This window comes from Geotrypetes seraphini, chromosome 4, assembly GCF_902459505.1.
Source record: "Geotrypetes seraphini chromosome 4, aGeoSer1.1, whole genome shotgun sequence".
In the NCBI taxonomy this organism is placed as follows: domain Eukaryota; kingdom Metazoa; phylum Chordata; class Amphibia; order Gymnophiona; family Dermophiidae; genus Geotrypetes; species Geotrypetes seraphini.
The window spans coordinates 281,087,903-281,108,692 of NC_047087.1; the positions used below are offsets into that span (position 1 = coordinate 281,087,903).

Sequence of the window (20,790 nt, forward strand, 5' to 3'; positions counted from 1 at the left end):
CTCCAATCCCCAGGAATCACTCCCGTCTCCAGAGATTTGTTGAACAAGTCTTTAATAGGACTCGCCAGAACCTCTCTGAGCTCCCTTAGTATCCTGGGATGGATCCCGTCTGGTCCCATCGCTTTGTCCACCTTCAGTTTTTCAAGTTGCTCATAAACACCCTCCTCCGTGAACGGCGCAGAATCTACTCCATTTTCTCGTGTAACTTTGCCAGACAATCTCGGTCCTTCTCCAGGATTTTCTTCTGTGAACACTGATGTCAGAGAAAGGGCGGGACCGCCGGAAGAGGAAGCAGCGCAGGCGCAGGGCTCACAGAAGGGCCGGGACCGCCAAGAGGAAGCAGCAGGACACCGGTAGGAGCGTCTACATGATGGGGGGGGGGGGGGGTCGGGAGGCTGTGGGGGTGCGAGCGGTCCTTCAGGGTGGGGGTGCGGGTGGGAGTGCGTGCGAGCGGTCCTTCGGGGTGGGTGTGCGGGTGCGTACGAGTGGTCCTTCGGGGTGGGGGTGCGAGCAGTCCTGCGGGGGGGGGGGGTGAATCGGACGTCGGGGGGGGGAATTATGTTAAAAAAAATTTGTACAACGCGCAAGGTTATGCACGGTTTGTAAAATCATGTATAACGCGCGCGTTATATGCGTGAAAATACGGTATACATTTAAAAAGAAATCAAAAATAGATAAAAACCATTAAAACATTACAACCTTTTAAAATTTAATAAAGTATATATATAACATCTTAAACAATACATGATTATGACACATAGAAAAAATCAATTAAATCAAACTATCAGCAAAATTGACAAAATATAGCAATTAAATGAAACAATTCATAATTATGGCACATAAATAAAGCAATGCTAGCAGCAAAATTAAATGAAACTAACAAATGTAGCAGATAAATAGAATACCAAGAACAGAAAATATACAAAATAGCAGGCACTGTCTGCATTGTATGCAAATCTATCTCATACATATTCATATTGGATATCTTGAAAACCAGACTGGCTTTGTGTGTCCCAAGGGCTCTGTTCTAATCATTTGCACATTTGTTTGGCTAGTAAATGTTAGTGCCTACTTTATTGAATTATCTCCAGTGCCAACACTGACCACTCAGCTGTGAAAGTCTCATTATTCAATCTGCAGCTCTACAGCTCAAACAAGACAACTAACAAAACACATTTTATTTGTTTCTTTGTTAAATGGAAGGTTGCTCTTTCTTTGTAAACTGCCATTGCTCTTGGTTTTGTTTTCTCCAGAAACATGGATTGAAGATATATTTTCGAGATCCTTATTCCTTCACACCAATGCTTGGGGAAGGGATAGGTGGAACCCTACCTAGGTCCCTCCTCATGGGAGGAGGTATGGCAGAAACTCAGAGACAGATTGCTCAGTTCTCCCAGAGGGATGCAAAGGTATGAACTTGGTAATAGAGGTGAAAATAATTGAAGATTAGGTTCTTACTTCAGTAATCTTCTTTCCCTTGCCGCGATAAGTGTAGCGGCCAAGTCTACTTACTATGAAGACCAGCATTTTGCTGGCCCACATTGTACGTGCCTCCCGCTGGCCTAGGGAGATGCGTACAGCCGCCTAGGTTCGCCTAAGGCTACGCCTAGTCTTAGGCGGGCTTGCGGCCCTCCCTATTCTCTCGGAGGTGCCTCCAATATAGGCGGCCTGCCTGGGAAGCATTTTTTTTAAAAAACATGTGTTCCGATTGTGTGGTTAGACAGCTGTAGGATGCCTACAGCTGCCTACAATTGGGACGCAGTTTACAGAATCCGGGCCTATGTATCTTAGTATATTCTCTGTCACCGCCCCTGCTCTATAGAACTCCATCCCAGGTTACTTAAGAGAAGAATTAACTTTAAACCATTTCAAGTCAAAATTAAAAACTTTTTTATTTAATGATGCATTTGGAACATAAGTGTCTTTTTTAGGACAACAGGAAGAGTTGTCTCCCCCCCAACCCATTTGTTTTTTTCCCTTTTTCTTTATCTCCAAAGATTGTAGTTCTTTCCCATACTCCATGTATTTCTCTATGTTATGTCTTGTATCTAGTCCCCCGAGTATCTGTATTTTGTTAATTTAAATATTTACACGTATTTAATATTGTAAACCGCCTAGAATTTTGATTAGGTGGTTAATCAAATTATAAATAAACTTGGAAACTTAAATGAGTGCGAAGGACAACTCTATCATAATAGAATGTTATATAAGGGGGATCCTAGACAAGTGTTTAAAGTTTAGCTACTACACATGCAGAAGTAGTGCAGATTAAGAAAACTACTTTCCAAGAGAGGTGCTTGAGTGATGAATTGGTTCACATGGAGGCTTCATCAAGGTGGAGAGTACAACATTGAGATCCCAAGCAACTGGAGGAGGGTTGATTGGAGGTCTGGAATGTAGGAGGCCTTTCATGAACTTGGAAAGCAATGGGTGTATAGCCAGAGGTTTATTGTTTAAAGGTATATGAAAAGCACTAATAGCGCTGAGATGCACCCTTACTGAAGTGGCCTTTGGAGAGATATAAGAGATAGTCCAGAATTGATGACAGAAAACTTGTGTCCAGAGGTAATGTTTGTTGGTGACACCAGAGGGTAAAACGAGTCCACTTGAAATGGTAACATGTGGATGGTTTCTTGGAAGAGTCTAGTAGGGCTGATACTGGGGCAGAGAAGTTGAAGTATCTATTCGTTGAGAGAGAGGTATCAGGCTGTGAGAGCTAGAGAACACAGATTGGGATGGAGAAGAGATTTTTTGTTATGAGCGAGCAGAGATGGAAAAATTTGTAGTGGAATGGGTTCTCTGACACGAAGGAGAAGTGGAAACCAGGGTTGCCTTGGCCACCTTGGTGCTATGAGAATCATGACAGTAGGCTCTTGTCTCAGCTTGAACAGAGTCTGGAGGATTGGCCGCAACTGCATGGGATTTTGTACACCCAGGGGTCTGGAGCAGAGGTGACCGGGTGAGTGTAGTGCACTGTAGGCTGTTTTGATATTTTTCTTTAGTAGTTTCCCTATGCAATCCTTGGAGATAGGGAAGCACTACCATTTTTTGTTCTGTCTTAGCATTTTCCTCTAATGGTTGTTAGCCGTTGCTGATTTTCCATAAGTTTTAAGGCAAGAGAGGTAACCTTTCTATTGTAGCTATTAGCAAGAAATGTGTCCTGGAGGGTATCCTTTTCTATCTGAAGCCTGGGCCACAAACTCTTTAGTGCTCTGTTCACTCATGTGCGTACAACCCTTCTTTTTGTGGATGTATTGTGATGGGACTCTGCATGTAGATAATAGTTGGTATGGATGGGTTTCCTATATATCAAGTATTCTATGCTTCCTTCGGCTCATCATATCTAGAAAGGGAAGGCATCCATTGGTTTCTTGTCTCCATGGTAAATTTTATTTTGGAGTGGCCATTGTTCAGATGGTTTAGAAATTCACAGAGGTTTTCCCATCTGTGGGACCAAATGATGAAAGTGTCTACAGAGTGGATCTACAATTTAGGTTTGAGCTTGGCACTCTCCAGTAGGGTGGTTTCAAGAGACTCTGAGACCAACAAATTTCCTGCCAATTTTCAAATTTGTGTCCGACATACTTTCCCGCCAAAATTCATATTTGTGACCAACGGTCCTCCATGTTCTCATTCAGGTTAGTGAACCCACTATATATAAAGACAAACTGCAGACCTCACAGCATACCCTGAAGAAAGCCACAGCATGAGTGCTTAAACATTGGTTCTACCCACCCAGAAGCAGTGAGACCCAGACAACAGCAACAATCATGACACCAGCTGTAGAAGCCTAAGAGAACATATATACTGCAGTTTGTAACTTGTTTTGTATGTTTGAAAATGATTATCTGTGTTAAGAAGTAAAATAGGAATATTAAGTTGCATGTTTTGAAAAGTGTGATAGTGTCAGTGATTTGCAAAATAGTCATGGGCATAAAAGGCGCATGCATGGCATTATCTGACACACAGATGCCATTTTATTAATGATCAGCCTGTTACACACTAGAGCACTGTTCTTCAACTGCTGGTCCGCAGACCGGTGCCTTTCCGCAGAAAATTCCTGCCGGTCCGCACAGGGCCGGCAAGATCGACGAGCTGAAGTCCGCGCAAGGCCGGAGAGATCATGGGGAGCCTCCAACAGTGGTTTTCTCCCCTCCCAGCAGCTCTCCTTATTTACCAGTGCAGCGATTGAGGAAGGCAGCCTTGGGGCTTTTGCTGAGTCGCGGCCGCCTCTGGTGATGCAACTTCCTCTTTCCTCAGAGGCGGTGCGACCCATCAAAGGACCCGAGGCTGCCTTCCTGAATCGCTGCGCTGGCAAGTAAGAAGAGCTGCTGGGAGGGGAGAAAGCCACTGTTAGAGGCTGGGAAGCTGCTGCGCATGGTAAAAAAAAAAAAAAAGGGACAGCTGCTATTGGACCTGGAGGGAAGGATAAGGAGAGATGCTGCTGGGAGGGGAGGAGAGAAAGGAGTCTGGGAAGCTGCTGGACAAGTTTAAAAAAGGGACAGCTGCTACTGCACCTGGAGGAAGGGAGAAAGAGAGATGCTGCTGGGAGGGGAGGAGGGAAAGGAGTCTGGGAAGCTGCTGGGCAAGGGAAAAAAAGGACAGCTGCTACTGGAGAGGGAGAAGGAGAGATGCTGCTGGGAGGGGAGGAGGGAAAGGAGTCTGGGAAGCTGCTGGACAAGGGAAAAAAGGGACAGCTGCCACTGGAGAGGGAGAAGGAGAGATGCTGCTGGGAGGGGAGGAGGGAAAGGAGTCTGGGAAGCTTGTGGACAAGGGAAAGAAAGGGACAGCTGCTACTGGAGAGGGAGAAGGAGAGATGCTGCTGGGAGGGGAGGAGGAAAAGAGTCTGGGAAGTTTCTGGACAAGGGAAAAAAGGGACAGCTGCTACTGGACCTGGAGGGAAGGAGAAGGAGAGATGCTGCTGAGAGGGGAGGAGAGAAAGGGAAGGGAAGAGAGTTACTGCTGGACAGGGGGAGGAGGGAAGGGAGAAGGAAAAAGGAAGGAAACAGCTGGCAGGGAGATTAGAGGAGGGGAAGGGGAGAGACAGGAATGAGATGGGAAGGGGGTCAGCAGAGAAATAGAGAGGGACAAAGATGCTAGATCTGGTGTAGGAGAGATAAAAATGAAGAGAGCAGTGTAGCTGGAATGAATCATGTAAAAAGGAGAGGGGGCACAGACTGGATGGAAAGGGGAGAGGGGCATAGAAAGAAGACAAATACCATATGGAAGGGGGAGAGGTCAGACAGTAGATGGAAGGAGCAGATGCTGGATTGAAGAGACAGGGCAGAAGCTGGAAGGAAGAGTGAAAATAAGATGAAAGCAGAAACCAGAGACAACAAAAAATAGAAACAAATAATTTTATTTCTATTTTGTGATTAGAATATATCATATTTGAAATATATATCCTGCTAGAGCTGGTGTTAGACATAACTGGGGACTGCAGAGTCCAGGCAGTGGCTTAGGGCTCTCTCTGACCAGGGGGGGCAGTTGCCCTAGTTGCACTCCTCCAACCCTATTCCTGCTATGTGTGACTGCGGTATTCTGTTAGCATGATATTTCTGTGTAGCATTCTGTAATAATTTGGCTTATTCAGTTTTCTTGATAGTAGAGGGGATATATTTGAAGGGGAGGGGAGACAGGGGTTTTGTTGATCTTTGCTCTGTCTTATTTGTATTTATAAAATGACAATTATACAGAATATTGTTTCTTTTTATACTTTAATAAAATACATTCAATCTAAAATCATAACTGAGGCTTGTGCAGATGGGATCAGATGGTTTGCGAGGACCGAGCTCGCAGAGACTGGGCGGAAACGGGGTTTTTTAATTTCAGTCCTAGTAGTTTGCTGATCCACAAAATAATTTTTTTTCCCCGCCGGTCCATGGGTGTAAAAAGGTTGAAGAACACTGCACTAGAGAATGACATGGGAAACAAATTTGTCCCTATCACTGCACCGTCCCCATGACCACTGACCCCGCCCTGTCCCCGTCCCCGCAGCATCCATACACGCCTCAGTTCTGCAATATTTAGCTTATTCCTTCCTTATAAATCAAAGTTCTGGCTACTGAACTAGAGAAAGAGATGTTCAGCTGGCAAGGCTTTGTTTATAAATTTTTATCAACACAACTAATATACTACTTTATCCTAAAGCAAAAAAAATAAAATAAATATGACATTTTTTTCTACCTTTGTTATCTGGTTTCTGCTTTCCTCATCTTCTCATTCATTTCCTTTCATCCACTGTCTGCCTTCTCTGTCTCTTCCATATGCTCTGTTACTGTGCCACTCCCTTCCATCTCTTCCTCCACCCCCACCCCTACCCCTATTGGTCTGCCACCCATCTTCTACCCCTCCGCTCCCCCCATAGTCTGGAATCTCTCTCTTCCTCATTGTCCTTCAGTGTCTGTTCCTCCGCCCCCCCACCTTTCCTCTCTTTCTCCCTTCCTGTTCCTTACCTTCGCAGCAGGCAATTTCTCTAAAAGTGCTTCCTACCAGCAGCCGGAGCGTTGAAATCACATGTGGCTGTAGGAAAGGTCGTCTCTGATGCAACTCTGGTTGCATCAGAGATTACCTTTCCTACAGCCACACGTGATTTCAATGCTCTGGCTGCTGGTGGGAAGCACTGTTAGAGAAATTGCCTGCCGCGAAGGTAAGGAGCAGGGAGGGAGATGCTCAGGTGGCAGCGGCGATTGGGCAGCAGTGATCAGGAGGGATGGAGGGAGGGAGATGCTTTGGCGGCGGCAGCTATCAGTATGGAGGGAGGGAGCGCGATCGGTAACCGCGCGTATTCCCTCCCTTCACTGCGGAGACAAAGCCATTCATTGCTCCACAGGGCGGTGAATGGTCTTTTCTCCCATACCCACAGCGACCAATCCTTTTCTCTCCCCCATTTTGGCGGATTACCCACAGCTAGCAGCGGGTAACAGCCACTGTGTCATTCTCTATTATACATTGCTATCAGCATAATCACAGTGAGTTGTTTTAAATGGTTTTGATGCTCCATTTTGTATATGAAAGCAATAAGACTGTATTTTGATGATATGATGTTATGATGTATTTTTTTATAGAATCTGAAGCAGCCTTTTAATAGAGACCCCTATTCACCTAAGAGAGTCATAGTAACATAGTAGATGATGGCAGATAAAGACCCAAATAGTCCATCCAGTCTGCCCAAACTGATTCAATATAAAAATTTGTTGTTTTTTTTTTTTTTTTCTTCTTCTTCTTAGCTATTTCTGGGCAAGAATCCATCTTTCAAAGCATTTAAGTCCCAATTGAAAACTTATTACTTCAAAATGGCTTTTGAATCTTGTTCCTAATAGTCCAGTATTTGACATCTTTATCCCAGATCTGTGATCAGGAAATAAATGTCTTTGTTCGTTTCTCTTCTCTTTATTTCTTCTTCCATTCCTTTTCCACTCTTCTTTTCTTTTCTTTTTTTTTTACCTACCCTCCTTTTGTTCCTATCCCATTTGTTCTTTCCTTATGATATTGTAATCTCTCCCGCCTTCGTTTGTCCAGTGTATCCAGATTTGTTAATTTATATTTGTCCATTTTCATTGTTTGTTTTTATTTATTTTAGACGGTTCGCATTGCCTTGTCCATGTAAACCACTTTGATTTGACTTTTTTTTTAAATTACAAATGGCAGTATATCAAATAAAATAACTGTAACTGTAAGAAACCGATAGAGTCAACTAAACTAAACCTTAAGGAGATCATAATCAAAACAGAAATACGTCTAAAAACCGGCCTAAATCGGCAATTGGACGACCAGTAATACAAGTCGTCCAAGTGCCGATAATCGAACTGGGTTTTAGACATATCTAAAAACGACTTAGGTCTTCTCAGTGCTGCAAAACGGCCAGAGCTAAAAGGGGCGTTTTAGGAGGAGTGTCGAGGGCAGGATTTGGTCAAGCCGTGGGCTGTCCTAGACTTAGTCGTACTGCATGTAATACCGAAAGTTTTACAACACCGCCTAGACGGAACTTGGACGTTGTGACTTAGGCCATCTAAAACCAGGTCTAAGTTCACAGAAGGTATCCAAAGTGACCAGATAAGCACTGCAGACACAATGTACAGACCCCCCACACATTGTCCCAGTGATCACTGACCCTCCCCACCCCCATAAAAATTGTAATAATGTTACATATCTGCCTCCAGAACCTCAGCAGCAGCCTGGCATAGGAAAGCCTAGTAGAGCTGCACAGAGGTGGCTTAAGTGTCTTGGGGGTGGGTTAGTGAACCATGAAGAGGAGGATCCAGGCCCATAAGCCACTCTAATCACTGCATTCATGGTGAAACATGTGCACACCCCAAAACCCTTTTGTACTGTCTTATAAGTGGCACCTGTAGTCATAAGGGCTATTGGAATGGTAGACAGGTGGGTCTAGTCAGTTCTGGGGGGTGTTTTGTGGGGCTCACCATGACCTATAAGGTCATTGTGGTGAGATGTGTATGTGGCACCCTTTTTGTGAAGTTCGCAGCAGTGTCCTGTAAGGTACCCCACTACTCTGGAGCAATGTTTGGGTGCCAAGTCCATCCAAAAGATATTTTTCTAGGCGTTTTTGACTTGGATGAATTTTTGGATGAAAATGGAGTATTAAGATGGACGACTTAGTGGCCTGGATGATCAGATGGTTGAGCGTACAGTTAAACGATTTTAAAAAAAAAATGTTGGGCAACATGTGACTTAGGCCCAAAATGGACTTAGACGTTTCTTTTGATTATGCCCTTCCATGCTTTTATACCACATCTTCTCTATAAGCATAGAGCTCTGCACGGTTTACAAGAATTTTGAAGAAAAGAAAATATAATAAGAATTAGTGATTATATAGAGAGCAGCGGAATTTACATTTTTGAAATTTTTCAGATGTTTTCAAAATAATTGGAAAGAGCTAAAGTTATGCAGCTGGACAGGAAAATTATTCCAAAGCTCAGTAATGTTAAAGTAAAGAGATTTCCCTAATTTTCCAATATAGATAATGCCTTTTAATGAGGGGAAAGATAATTTAAGTTTTTGGATAGATCTAGTAATATCAGGTCTTGCAGAATTCCAGGATAGAGGAATTAATGGAGGAAGAGAGCCATGCAAGATGTTAAATGTTAGGCAGGCACATTTTAAAGTAAACCCTAGAGATTACTGGAAGCCAGTGAAGTTTAACAAAAGCGGGGAAACATGATCATATTTGCTTTTTGCAAAGATCAACCTAGCTGCAGTATTCTGGATCTGTTGAAGTCTGTGAAGACTTTTCTTGGATGGACTTAGATAGACCAAATTACTATAATCCAACCTCAAAAGAATGATTAATTGTACAAGGACAGCAAAATGTTGTTGGTGGAAACAGGATCTCACTCTCCTCAGCATATGGAGACTAAGGAAACATTTTTTTTTTTTTACCAGAGAATTAAGATGGTCATTGAATGAAAGTGTTGAGTCTATAATGACACCCAAAACTTTGCTTGAGAATTCAATCTGCAGTGAAGATCCAGAAGGCAATGAAACAGGTCCTGTCGGGTGTGGGCTATATATGGAGATAAATGAATTTTATATCTTAAAGATTCTTGATATTTGGATAATGTTTTTGTAAAAGGATCAGTATCAGTGAGCTGATGTTGTACCCTTATTTGGTTTCATTGAGCACCTTGTTAAATTAAGAGAGGTTTTTTTTTCCTGTATAAGTCTCGGACTGTTTATTCTAAGATTTTATTGAGCAGGTTTCTGAGATCCTTTTTCCTCTTATAGGATTCACAGCTTGCAGTGAATATGTAAAGACCTTTTTGAGTCATTGGGTAATTGGAACCTAACTCTAACCCCTGAAACCCTTGAATCTTCCTTTTCCACACATCCCTACACCCCCAATTTTCCCCATAGGGAATAATGGGAGTACTCACTCTGACTTTTGGTGCCTGTCAGCTAGCAGCAGCCTGCCTGCAGAGAAAGGATTTCTTCTTCAGAAAATGCCAGGAATGAATCCTCTGCTGGAAATCTTCTGGCTGATGGTCAGGAGGACCCAATCACAGACTCCGAACCCCGAAAACCCATGCAATGTGTCGGTGGGAGAAAATTTGCAGCCAGCTCCCTGATACCCAGAGGGTTGTTACACAGGGACCCCACAGTCTTCTCAAGCCTATGATAAATTAGGTTAGCAAGCTCTCATGGGAACAGATCCCGAGCTCTCGATGAACCACAAAACAAGCTAGCTGCACAGGTATTCCAAGAGAGATTGGCCTGTGAGCAGCAGCCCACCCTCGCGGGTCTGCATCCTTTTCCCTGTGGAGTAAACCTGAGAAGGGAACCTACAAGCACCAAAGTCATGCAGGAAAATGAACTGATGACAAAAATACTTGAAAATAATAAAAGGAGGTGGAGGAAGTGACAGCACTGGGGTAAATGGCAGCTTAATTTTAGAGCTCCGTCCATAGCCCTAAGAAAACTGCTTTTTTGTGCATTTTGCATCACCATCTCTTCTCTCTTTAGGGTGCAATGTGATTAGAATTATAATGGGCTCTGATGGCATTAAAAAAACATCTGGAGACAGATAAACCACTGACCCACGGCAATGATAAAATGGTAGGCCGTGCGCCGTGTGGCACGGAGGGACAGGAGAGGAGAGTTTCCAACCTAGCATTGTCGGAAGCGGCAACAGCGGACCTCCACGAGATGGAGAGTGATGCGGTGGAGCCCCTTACTAAAGCTGATATGAGGACCTGGATCGGGGAAGCCAAGTTGGGAGATTTCGGCAGTGGCAACCCAGTTGAAACATGCCATATGGGAACTCAAGCAGGACTTCATTGATATGAGCTCCTGCATAGGTGCAGTGGAATCGCGTGGGGATGGCTGTGAGAACTTTGTGGCTCTCAAAATCAAGGTAAAAATGATGTTATCAAAAGACCTTGTACATAAGGAAAGAGAATAGCCAGGCACTACCTCTGTACAATGTCCATATTACCTGTTAGCACATAGGGGCCCTTGTACCAAACTTTGGTAAGCACTAGCGCATGCTTACCATAGCTTAAAATGGCTTCCTATGGGATACCCTCAGGCATCCTGTTGTAAATTTAAAATTGACACACACTAACTGTGCACTAAAAAATATTATTATTTTTTTTTTGTTAGAGGGGCATGTCAGGGGGCAGACAATGGCATTCCTGCCCTTATCAGTTAGCACAGGATTACTGCATGAGCCCTTATCAACAAAATAGGTGTCGGTAAGTGCTCAGTAAATTTTTTTTTTAAATGGTTGTTTGCTAATGGCAAACACAAACAAAAAATCCAGTGGGACTGCAGTGAAATGTCAAGCAACAAACAAAAAAGGGAGAATGCAGCAATGAATGTACAAGGTGCCAAGTTCTTGATTAAAAAACAAGACTTTTAATCGCAATCCTTAAAACATTGAACAGTTTCTATCCAAAATATGGTCAAATTGTGTGGAAAACCGGGATTCGACATGGTCCGTGTTTCGAAAACACACTCCTTCCTCAGGGGTCCTAGTATGAGAATGTTAATGTGTAAGTAGATATGTATACATATGTGAGAAAAATGTGAATAGTGATAGCTTTTGACTCGGTTGATCATCAATTACTACTAAGAAAACTCTCTGAGATAGGGGACTTGACTTGACCCGAGGGCTTCAGGGAAAAATAGCGCTGTTTGCTGACGACGCCAAACTGTGTAATATAGTAGGTGAAAGCGATCTCACGGATGGTATGGCGCAGGATCTGATCAAGTTGGAAAACTGGTCCTCAACATGGCAGCTGGGCTTCAACGCAAAGAAGTGTAAGGTGATGCATTTCGGCAGCAGAAATCCATGCAGAACATACACCTTGAATGGAGAAACACTAGCTACGACCTCAGAAGAACGGGACTTGGGAGTAATCATCAGTGCAGACATGAAGGCTACCAAACAGGTAGAGAGGGCCTCATCCAAGGCAAGGCGGATGATGGGATGTATCAATAGAAGCTTCGTCAGCCGTAAACCTGAAGTTATAATGCCACTGTACAGAGCCATGGTGAGACCTCATCTGGAGTACTGTGTGCAATTCTGGAGGCCACATTACTGTAAAGATGTACTTCGAGTTGAGTCAGTCCAGCGAATGGCCACTAGGATGGTCTCCGGACTCAAGGGTCTCTCATTCGAGGAAAGACTGGGCAAGTTGCAGCTCTACTCTCTAGAGGAGCGCAGGGAGAGGGGTGACATGATTGAGACATTTAAGTACGTCACGGGTCGTGTCGAGGTGGAAAACGACATATTCTTTCCTAAGGGACCTTCAGTCACAAGGGGGCACCCGCTCAAACTCAGAGGAGGGAGATTTGGTGGTGACACCAGGAAGTATTTCTTTACAGAAAGGGTGGTGGGTCACTGGAACAAACTACCGGTGCAGGTGATCAAGGCCACTAGCGTGCTCGACTTTAAGAATAAATGGGACATCCACGTGGGATCTCCCATTAAGCAGCACTCTGACTTAATGGGGTGGGAAGTAGAGTGGGCAGACTTGATGGGCTATAGCCCTTTTCTGCCGTCATCTTTCTATGTTTCTATGTTTCTATATGGTACTGCACTGGTTCACCAACTTCCTCATGAACAGAGAATGCACCGTCAAAAAAGATGGTGTTTACTCCAACAACTGGAGGGCCTTCTGTGGTGTTCCGCAGGGATCACTGCTCTCGCCTATTCTTTTCAACCTGTTCATGAGCTCACTCGGAGACATCCAACTTGAAGATGAGAGCATAATGTCATAAGCGGATGACATCTTACTCCTCATACCAGTAACAGGAAATCAAGCTAACACTCCCAAGAAAATCTCCGATAATATAGAAAAAATCCAAGCATGAGCAACCGCTCAAAAACTAAAGCTAAATGCCACTCAAACCAAGGTCCTCTGTTTTCACATTGTCCAACAAACAGTGGCAATAAGCAAAGCGCTCCAATCGGGCAACTGTAGAAAAAACCTCTAAAATTCTAGGCTGTATACTAGACGTCTCATTATGCATGGAACCTCAAGTATCCCATCTTCAAAAGAAAGCCCCCTTCACTATGAAACAAGTAAAAAAGCCTCATCAGGCCATACTTCCACCAGCATCACTTTGCCACCATTATCCAGATTATGATTCTATCCCAACTGGATTACTACAACTCCGCCTACCTGGGAATCAACACCACCCTCACCCACAAAATGCAACTTACTCAAAACACTGCGGCAAGACTCATCTTCAGTCTGAAAAAATACGACTCCATCTCAGCCTACCGCAAACAACTCCACTGGTACCCATCACAGTTCGTATAAAATTCAAAACAGCCAGTATCATGCACCACATTATCTACGACAACTCAGCTGCCCCACTCATCAAACTCTTAATTGTTGCATGGTCCACTTCACACAGAATTCTCAACAGGATCCAATTGAACCTCCCCTCGACAAAAAATCTCAAATACAAAAGAATCTTCCAGTGCATGGTTACCTTCCTTGGGAGTCAAAATCTGGAATAATCTCGCAGAGACTATAAGAATGGAAATCAACCATACCCCTATTCCGAAAGAAACTGAAAACTTCACTCTTTGACAATTAATTCTTGTAAAATCATCATAAGACCTGACTTTTACTTAATTCGCCTAAGTTTTTTGTTTCCTGTCCCCTTTCCGCTCCTTCCTCCCACCCTAACCCATTTCCCTCCCTTTCCTCAAGTTGCCTAGAACCTGTTTAGGTGTGCACGACACACAAATATTAGATTAGATTAAAAATAGTGTAACATTTAAACCAAAGTTTTGGAGTGATAAAAAAAACAACTACTAGTGGATGATGTGGAAAAAAAAAAAAGATCAGTGAGTGTTAATCAAGAGGGATGAGCAGTGGGGACCCATGTGGAATAATCATGCATCCCTCTGTGAAAACTAGTGCTTTATGAAGCTTAAAAACAGTGAACATGTGACATGTGTGGCAATACTAAGAGATCAAGGAAAAAAGAATCAGTGTAAAACCAAACATACAGTACATACCTAAAAGGTATTCAACCCACTTGCAGGGAAACCATAAGGATTACAACTGGAAATAAAAACTGAAAGGAACATATAGGGTCAATGAGATGGGCTTAAAAATGAGAAGCATGTATTATTGTGTGTGCTAATGGCAACATTTACACAGTCATTAATTCAAAAAATGGAAAATTGGCCATTATACTTCTGTGGTAAAAATGGCTTTAGCACATTGTAAAAACACATAGTAAATCTTTAAAAAATGAAAATGCAATTATTGTTTGCAGCACAAATCTTTTTGAATGACAGGTTGCAGCTACACTTTCCTGCTTACCATTACACAGATCTGGATCTGATCCTGGGATAAAGATGGAAATGTTTATAAAGCAATCATAAATAAATGAAAAATATTTTAAAATACTTTGCAAAGAGCTTTTGTAATTATCCTTTGCAAAACTAACCATTAAAGATCTTAGCTTTCTGCTTTAATATACAAGGAAATTCCAGAAAGGCACAGTCTGACCTTGTTTATTAATTACAGTCTGAAGACACTGAATGCTCCAGTCCTGTCAAACTGCCTACAGAAACAGTGATACTACCACGGAGATGGGCAATTACATAATCATTGGTTTTACTCCAGTATGAAAATGAGAATGATAGGTAACTAGTTTCTTTAGCACTTTATACCTACGTGAGAACTCCAAGTATCATACAGGCTGTCTTGAGCACCTCTTCAATTTTCTGGACCCATGACAGCTAAGAGGAGAGTCGAAATAGATCTAATATTGGGGGCACACAAGTATGCATAGAGGGAGCAACTCTGATGAGAACTCAGGAGCAATTTTATCCAAGTTTCCAAGTTTATCACTTGATATACCATCTATCAGTCGGTAGCTAAACGGTTTACATTAGAATAAAAAAATATGATAAAAGAAATTTAAAAACTGTATCGGGTATCCTATATAATAAAACCCTAGCCGCACATGCGCACTCTTAGCTGCATGCTTCCATGATCGGTAGGTCTGTGGCCTCAGGAGGGCGCATGCGCGGTTACGGTTCTATTAGCTTGGGAGGAAAAACGGCACCACCGAAGTTTCCCTTCCATAGCTCCCTCCTAGAACGCACGAAAGAATCTCTTACCGGAGTCCTAGAGTAGAATAAGCGGCAGCAGGACCCTATAAAGCACCTGCCTAAATGGACAAATGCCCTCACCGCCACAATGTCTTAACGCGTAGCGGTTATTTCCTGGTCACCACACACAAATGTCCGTCGTAAACTGGTACGTCCAAAAGAAGTTCCGTTGGGATGGAAGGTGCAGCTCGGCCAAACAATCGCAAATGTGGCAAAGATTGGAAGAGCAAATTTCCTGCCAAATAGTTTTTCCTCACGCCGGCAAAAAAAAAAAGAAACTTTATGTCGGAGGAGGCGGCGGAAGAAGAAAAGGAAACGTAAAGGGGGTCCCGGGTCAGGGTCCTCGGAGCTGTTAAGCAGGCATAGATATGCAGAACGTGAGGGGGAGCACAAATTGAGAGCGGCTTCGTGCGAGTTTGGGGCATTAGCGAGCAGGGTTGCCATGGAAACCCAGCCGGCAGAACACAAATGATGCTGTCGAAAGAGTCAGTGAAAGGGGAGCAGGATCGACATGCACAGCCACTTGCAGCAGGGGCTTAGAGGGCAAGAGAGCTGCAGTTGTGAAGACTGAGGAAGGGAATGTTCAGAGAAATAATAACTGAGACTGAAGAAGGAATTAAAAAAAAAAGGAACAGACAACTACAGGGAAACACAGGATCAGGAGCATACAGAGAAAGCAGGAGAGCACAGAGGTTTGCAGTAATCAGAAACATATAGAGAAAGGAGAGCAGAGACCCCTGCAACAAGAGAAAAAGAGCAAAGAGACTGGGGATGAGAAAGAGAGCAGAGATGCTTGCAGGTAGAAAAAGCGAGGCAGTAATGCTACAGCTGGAGAGGGCAGAGTGAGGAAGAAAGCAGAGACAGCGCTCCACAGGGAAATGGAGGGGGACAGAGACAGACATATATTCTAGCACCCGTTAATGTAACGGGCTTAACGACTAGTAGTATAATAAAACTGGGGTTGAAAACAGACAATAACAGACAGAGTCAAAGGAGATAACATTGGGGATTATAATTACATCAAGATACGAATAAAATAAAAGTGATGAGGGGGGGAGAGGAAAGTCACGAAAAGGAGGGGGTCGCTTCATGTGAACAGTTTGTTGTTTTCTGCCAATGTGTTTGAGTAGGTAGTGATATCTCGGATTCCGTATGCATCCCTAAAGAGGAAAGTTTTAACTTTTGAGCGGAATTTTTCCAGCAAGCGTTCTAGCTTAATATCGAATGGCAGAGTATTCCAAAGCGTGGGTGCGCAAATTGAGAAAATTGACTTTCGGGTGGTATCACGGACAGAGGGAATGAATAGTAGATTTTGATTATTGGATCTTAGTGTTCTGGAGGAAGAATAAACAATCAAGTTTATCGATAAATGCTGGAATGTGAGTTTATTTAGTTTTTCAGGTAAGAAGAAGTATAATTTTATCATCAAATATATTTTATTGAGCTATACAGGAAGACAACAAAGTGCATCATATACAGGAAAGACAAGCTCAAGTTATCAAGGAACCCACAATACCATACCCATCCATCCAACCCCCCCTCCCCCAATTCATCCCCCCCTATTCCCTTACCCCCACTCTGGGTCCTCCTTCCAAGTGCAACCCCAAAAATGAACCATAATGCAGTACAAAATACACAAGTATACAGAAAAGGAACAGAATAATGTAGTAAAACAAGGTATCAGCAGTTAAGCAAACGGCTACGAGCCAGGGGAGTCATAGTGGTCCGAAAGGGCTCCCAAGTGCATTGAAAAGAGCGCCCTGGGAGAGAGGAAAAGTCCCGCACATCCCGACATTCCTACATCAGGAGAGTAATCATCCGGCACCGCCAGAGTGAGAAATCCGGCGCCTCTCCATCAAGCCGTTTAAGTATCTACATTTCAAAGCAATAAGAACTTTCCACTTAAGGAAGGCAGCAGTCCCCTGTTTCCGGGGGGAAATAAATAATTTTATAATTACAGGTATTAAAAATTATCTCTCCATTTTCAAAGCTGCACTAGTGGTTGCCGCAAGGCAATGTCACTGAAGCCCATTAATTTCCAGGGGGCTTCAGTGTGATTAATCAACTTTGTAAAAAGAGGGCCTATATTATTTAAGTTTATGTATGATTTGAAGTAATTATCCCCCCCTCCCTTTTACAAAGCTGCAATAGCAACTGCCGCGTGCCAAATGCTCCTACGCTCATTAAATCCCTATGGGTGTCGGAGCTATTACCGCAGCAGTAGCTACTACTGTGCCTTTATAAAAGGAGCCCTATGTTCAGGGCAGGAGTAATTTGTCGAGGGTCCCTAGGCACACAAGTACACTGGACCCCCTGCCCAGCCCCGCTCCACCCCACCACGCGCCCAGGCAGAAACAGGAAGCTGTGTCAGAGGGAAGCTTTGGGCAAGCAGCACCGCTTACACAATTACAGTTCCTATTGCCTTTCTTACCCGCGTTGCTTGCTTGTCTTACTTTCCGTCGATGGGGGTGGGTGGGGGGGGCTGCGTTGCCGATCGATGCTGGAGGGGCCCATCGCCATTTGGAAAAAACAATGTTGATGCCCTCCTTCATCGGGCCCTCCTGACCATTTCGGGCCCTAGGCACGTGCCTACTTGGCCTATTGGTTAATCCTGCCCTGCCTATGTTTGTTATGATTTGTTTGCTACCTAGATTTTGATAGGTGGGATATAAGATTTATAAATAAATAACAGATTGCCTAATTGAGAAGGACGAGTAGGTTATATGCTTCATAACATATCGGCAAAAACCCTGTAGAAATTGCAGGTAAAATGAGTCCATATGGGAGAGCGTGGCTCAATGATTAAAGCTACAGCCTCAGCACCCTGAGGTTGTGGGTTCAAACCTATGCTGCTCCTTGTGACCCTGAGCAAGTCACTTAATCCCCCCCATTGCCCCAGGTACATTAGATAGATTGTGAGTCCACTGGGACAGACAGGGAAAAATGCTTGAGTACCTGAATAAATTCACGTACATTGTTCTGAGCTCCTTGGGAGAATAGTATAGAAAATTTAATAAATAAATAGTGTGACAAGTTTCAGCCTCTGATAACAAGAACTAGTATTCTGACATCATAATGCCGCCAATGCCTATGAGCGAACCTCAATGATGATGTCACAATGGCTTCATTGTTCTACTTGGCTCACTTCTGCTACATTTTGATTTCTAGAGTGGCGCAGTGGTTAAAGCTACAGCCTCAGCACCATTCTGAGTTCTCCTGGAAGAACAGTATGGAAAATTGAATTAATAACTAATTAAATAAATAAATTTTGCTGCTGAGAAGTTGTAAATGTACATGTTCATGTGTATTTTATAAATAAAACATAAAGATCAGAATTGATACAGGACTGGACTTGCTTAGTTATAACAGTATGTTAGAAGATGCTGTGTTGACACCAAGGGCATAGCTATTATTGAGTAAGTCTGGCAAAATGCCTGGGGCCACCTGCAGATAAACCCTCCTTTCTTTGCACCGAGGTCTGGCACCTCCCTGACAGCTTCAGAGTCAGCACTAAAGGCTGCTTCTCTGGTCAATAGGATCTATCTTCTGTTCTGTCATGCTGCGCTGATGCAACTTCCTTTGGGTGGGATGAGGCAGAAGAAGGGTCCCGCAGGCCAGAGAGGCAGATTTTAATACTGTCTCTGACGCTGCAGATGTGGAGGACCTGGGAGGTGGGTAAGTAGCTGAATGCAGGGGAGTGCTGGATCTGGGTGGGGGGGGGGAATATGCTGGGGGAATGCTTGCTATCTCAGTCCTCCCTGCCCCCGGCCCTAATGAATCTCAGTTACACCACTGGCTGACAGAATGTCTTTCTAAACTATCTGCAAGAGCGAATGTGTCCAAGCAGACAGTTAGGTCTGAAAGCTTTCAGAGCATTCTCCATTGCCTATAGCTCTAGGAGACTGATGGGAAGCTGATTATCCTAAGTGGACCTAGGGTTAAAGGTGTTCACGGGAATGGGGATCGCGGGAATCCCACAGGGATCCCTCCCCCCAGGTCTGTGGGACTTCCGCGGGTATCCCTCCCAGGTCTACAGGACTCCTGCAGAGACCCTCACAGGCTCATAGGACTCCCAAGGGGTTGGAATTGGGGTTCCTGAGACCTGGAAAGAGAATTAGTAGAAGTTAGACAAAAGCAGAAACTGGGATCAAGATGATGGAAAACCAAAATGTCCCACCAGCTACAGCAAGGGAGATGTTCATTTTGAGGGGGGCTAAGCTCTAAGTGGGAAGCCTAGCCCCCTCTCATGGTTATGCCACCAATTGTGCTTAGTATAAAATGAAGTACTTGCTGAATTTGATTTGGGATTTCCAGTTCAGTTTTGGCACATTTTTCTTATGCAACCATTGTCCTGAAAAGTGCCTCTCTCAATTCTGTTTTAAATGAGTTTGATGCTGTATTGTTTGATTCTTTACTCATTGCTGCATTAAAAACCTTTGTGGATTTTGGAAGGATATCACAAATTACCTATGCCAGATGGTGGAACCAGATTTGTTTGCTCTACAGATATGAGCTTTATATTGCCAAAAATTCCAACTCTTTTATTTATTTTAAGAAGACATGGTCGACCCTACAGTCACATGATCTAATGTCTATTCTAATTCTTTCCAATGATGTATGCATCTCTTATTTCTGTTTACTGTTATTTGTTTATATTGTATTTTATTGTTGGTTTAAATAAACTAAGACTTTAAAAAAATCAAAACTGGCAGAATTAATTGCTGCTTTTTATGGGGACAGGTAACTTTAGGGGGGAATGGGTGGGGACGGAGGGGATTCTGGTGGGGACAGGTGGGGACTTCTGTCCCCGTGCAACTCTTTACCTTGGGTCTGAAGTCCATCTACATGAGCACTCCATTCCAGGTTGGATTCACCTGTGGTCTGGATTTTCTGGGCAAGAGAAATTTGGAATGAGTTGTCCATCTCTTCTCTGGTGGACAACTCAAACCAAGATGACAACTGCCATGATCCCCATAGCATGACACTATTGGGAAGCCAGACTCAACTGGACACCCTGCAAATGTATGGCATGCACAGTGTGACATGCACAGGGTGTGACATGCATAGTGAAGGCCATGCCAAGCCATGACCTGCTGGTTGCTGCAGACCTGACTAGCGATGAAAATGAGTGTATCCATCCTTATTTGTATAAGTACAGTAGGCTCAAGTTTGAACTTTGGCAGGGCTCCAACATACTCCCATTTGCTGCACTGGGAGCAGAGAGGACTTTGGGTAGTTGATTACAAATCCTGGTAACTCCAACACTTAAATAGTTCTTTCCATTTATTTTTGAGCATCCAGGTAGAGAAACACATGCACTCCCAGTTTGTGTAACAATGCTGTGACTGCTGCAAGGCATTTTGGCCCAGGGGCATAGTGAGGGTAGGGGGCACCCTAGGCGGAGATGTGCTTCCGCCCCTCTTCCCCGCTGCCAAAACTGGGATATCCTGAAATCCCCCTTGACACCAAGCACCCCCACCTCCCCCCACACAAAATCCTGGTTGTCTAATGGACTGGGGGGTTGGTTTGGATTAGACCCCCCCCCAGCTCAAGAACCCTCCAACCCTGACACCACCCCCATACCTTTCATTGAAAATCAAGCAGGCAGAATGCCCACTCCCTCCTACTTTGAAGGGCTGCCTCTTCAAAATGGCAGCCCTTCCCACTCCCGGCAAATCTTGGATGCA

At 43.8% G+C, this 20,790-nt stretch overlaps 1 protein-coding gene across 4 annotated transcripts in view; it reads left to right on the top strand.

The window, feature by feature from the left end:
• PYROXD2 (pyridine nucleotide-disulphide oxidoreductase domain 2) overlaps window positions 1-20,790 on the top strand; it is a 147,380-nt gene that overhangs the window by 29,595 nt on the left and 96,995 nt on the right. For all 4 annotated transcript variants that reach the window (XM_033941060.1, XM_033941061.1, XM_033941063.1 and 1 more), the window contains one exon: window positions 1,254-1,409. In XM_033941060.1, the coding sequence (XP_033796951.1) occupies window positions 1,254-1,409 (156 nt within the window). The remainder of the gene's footprint in view (window positions 1-1,253; window positions 1,410-20,790) is intronic.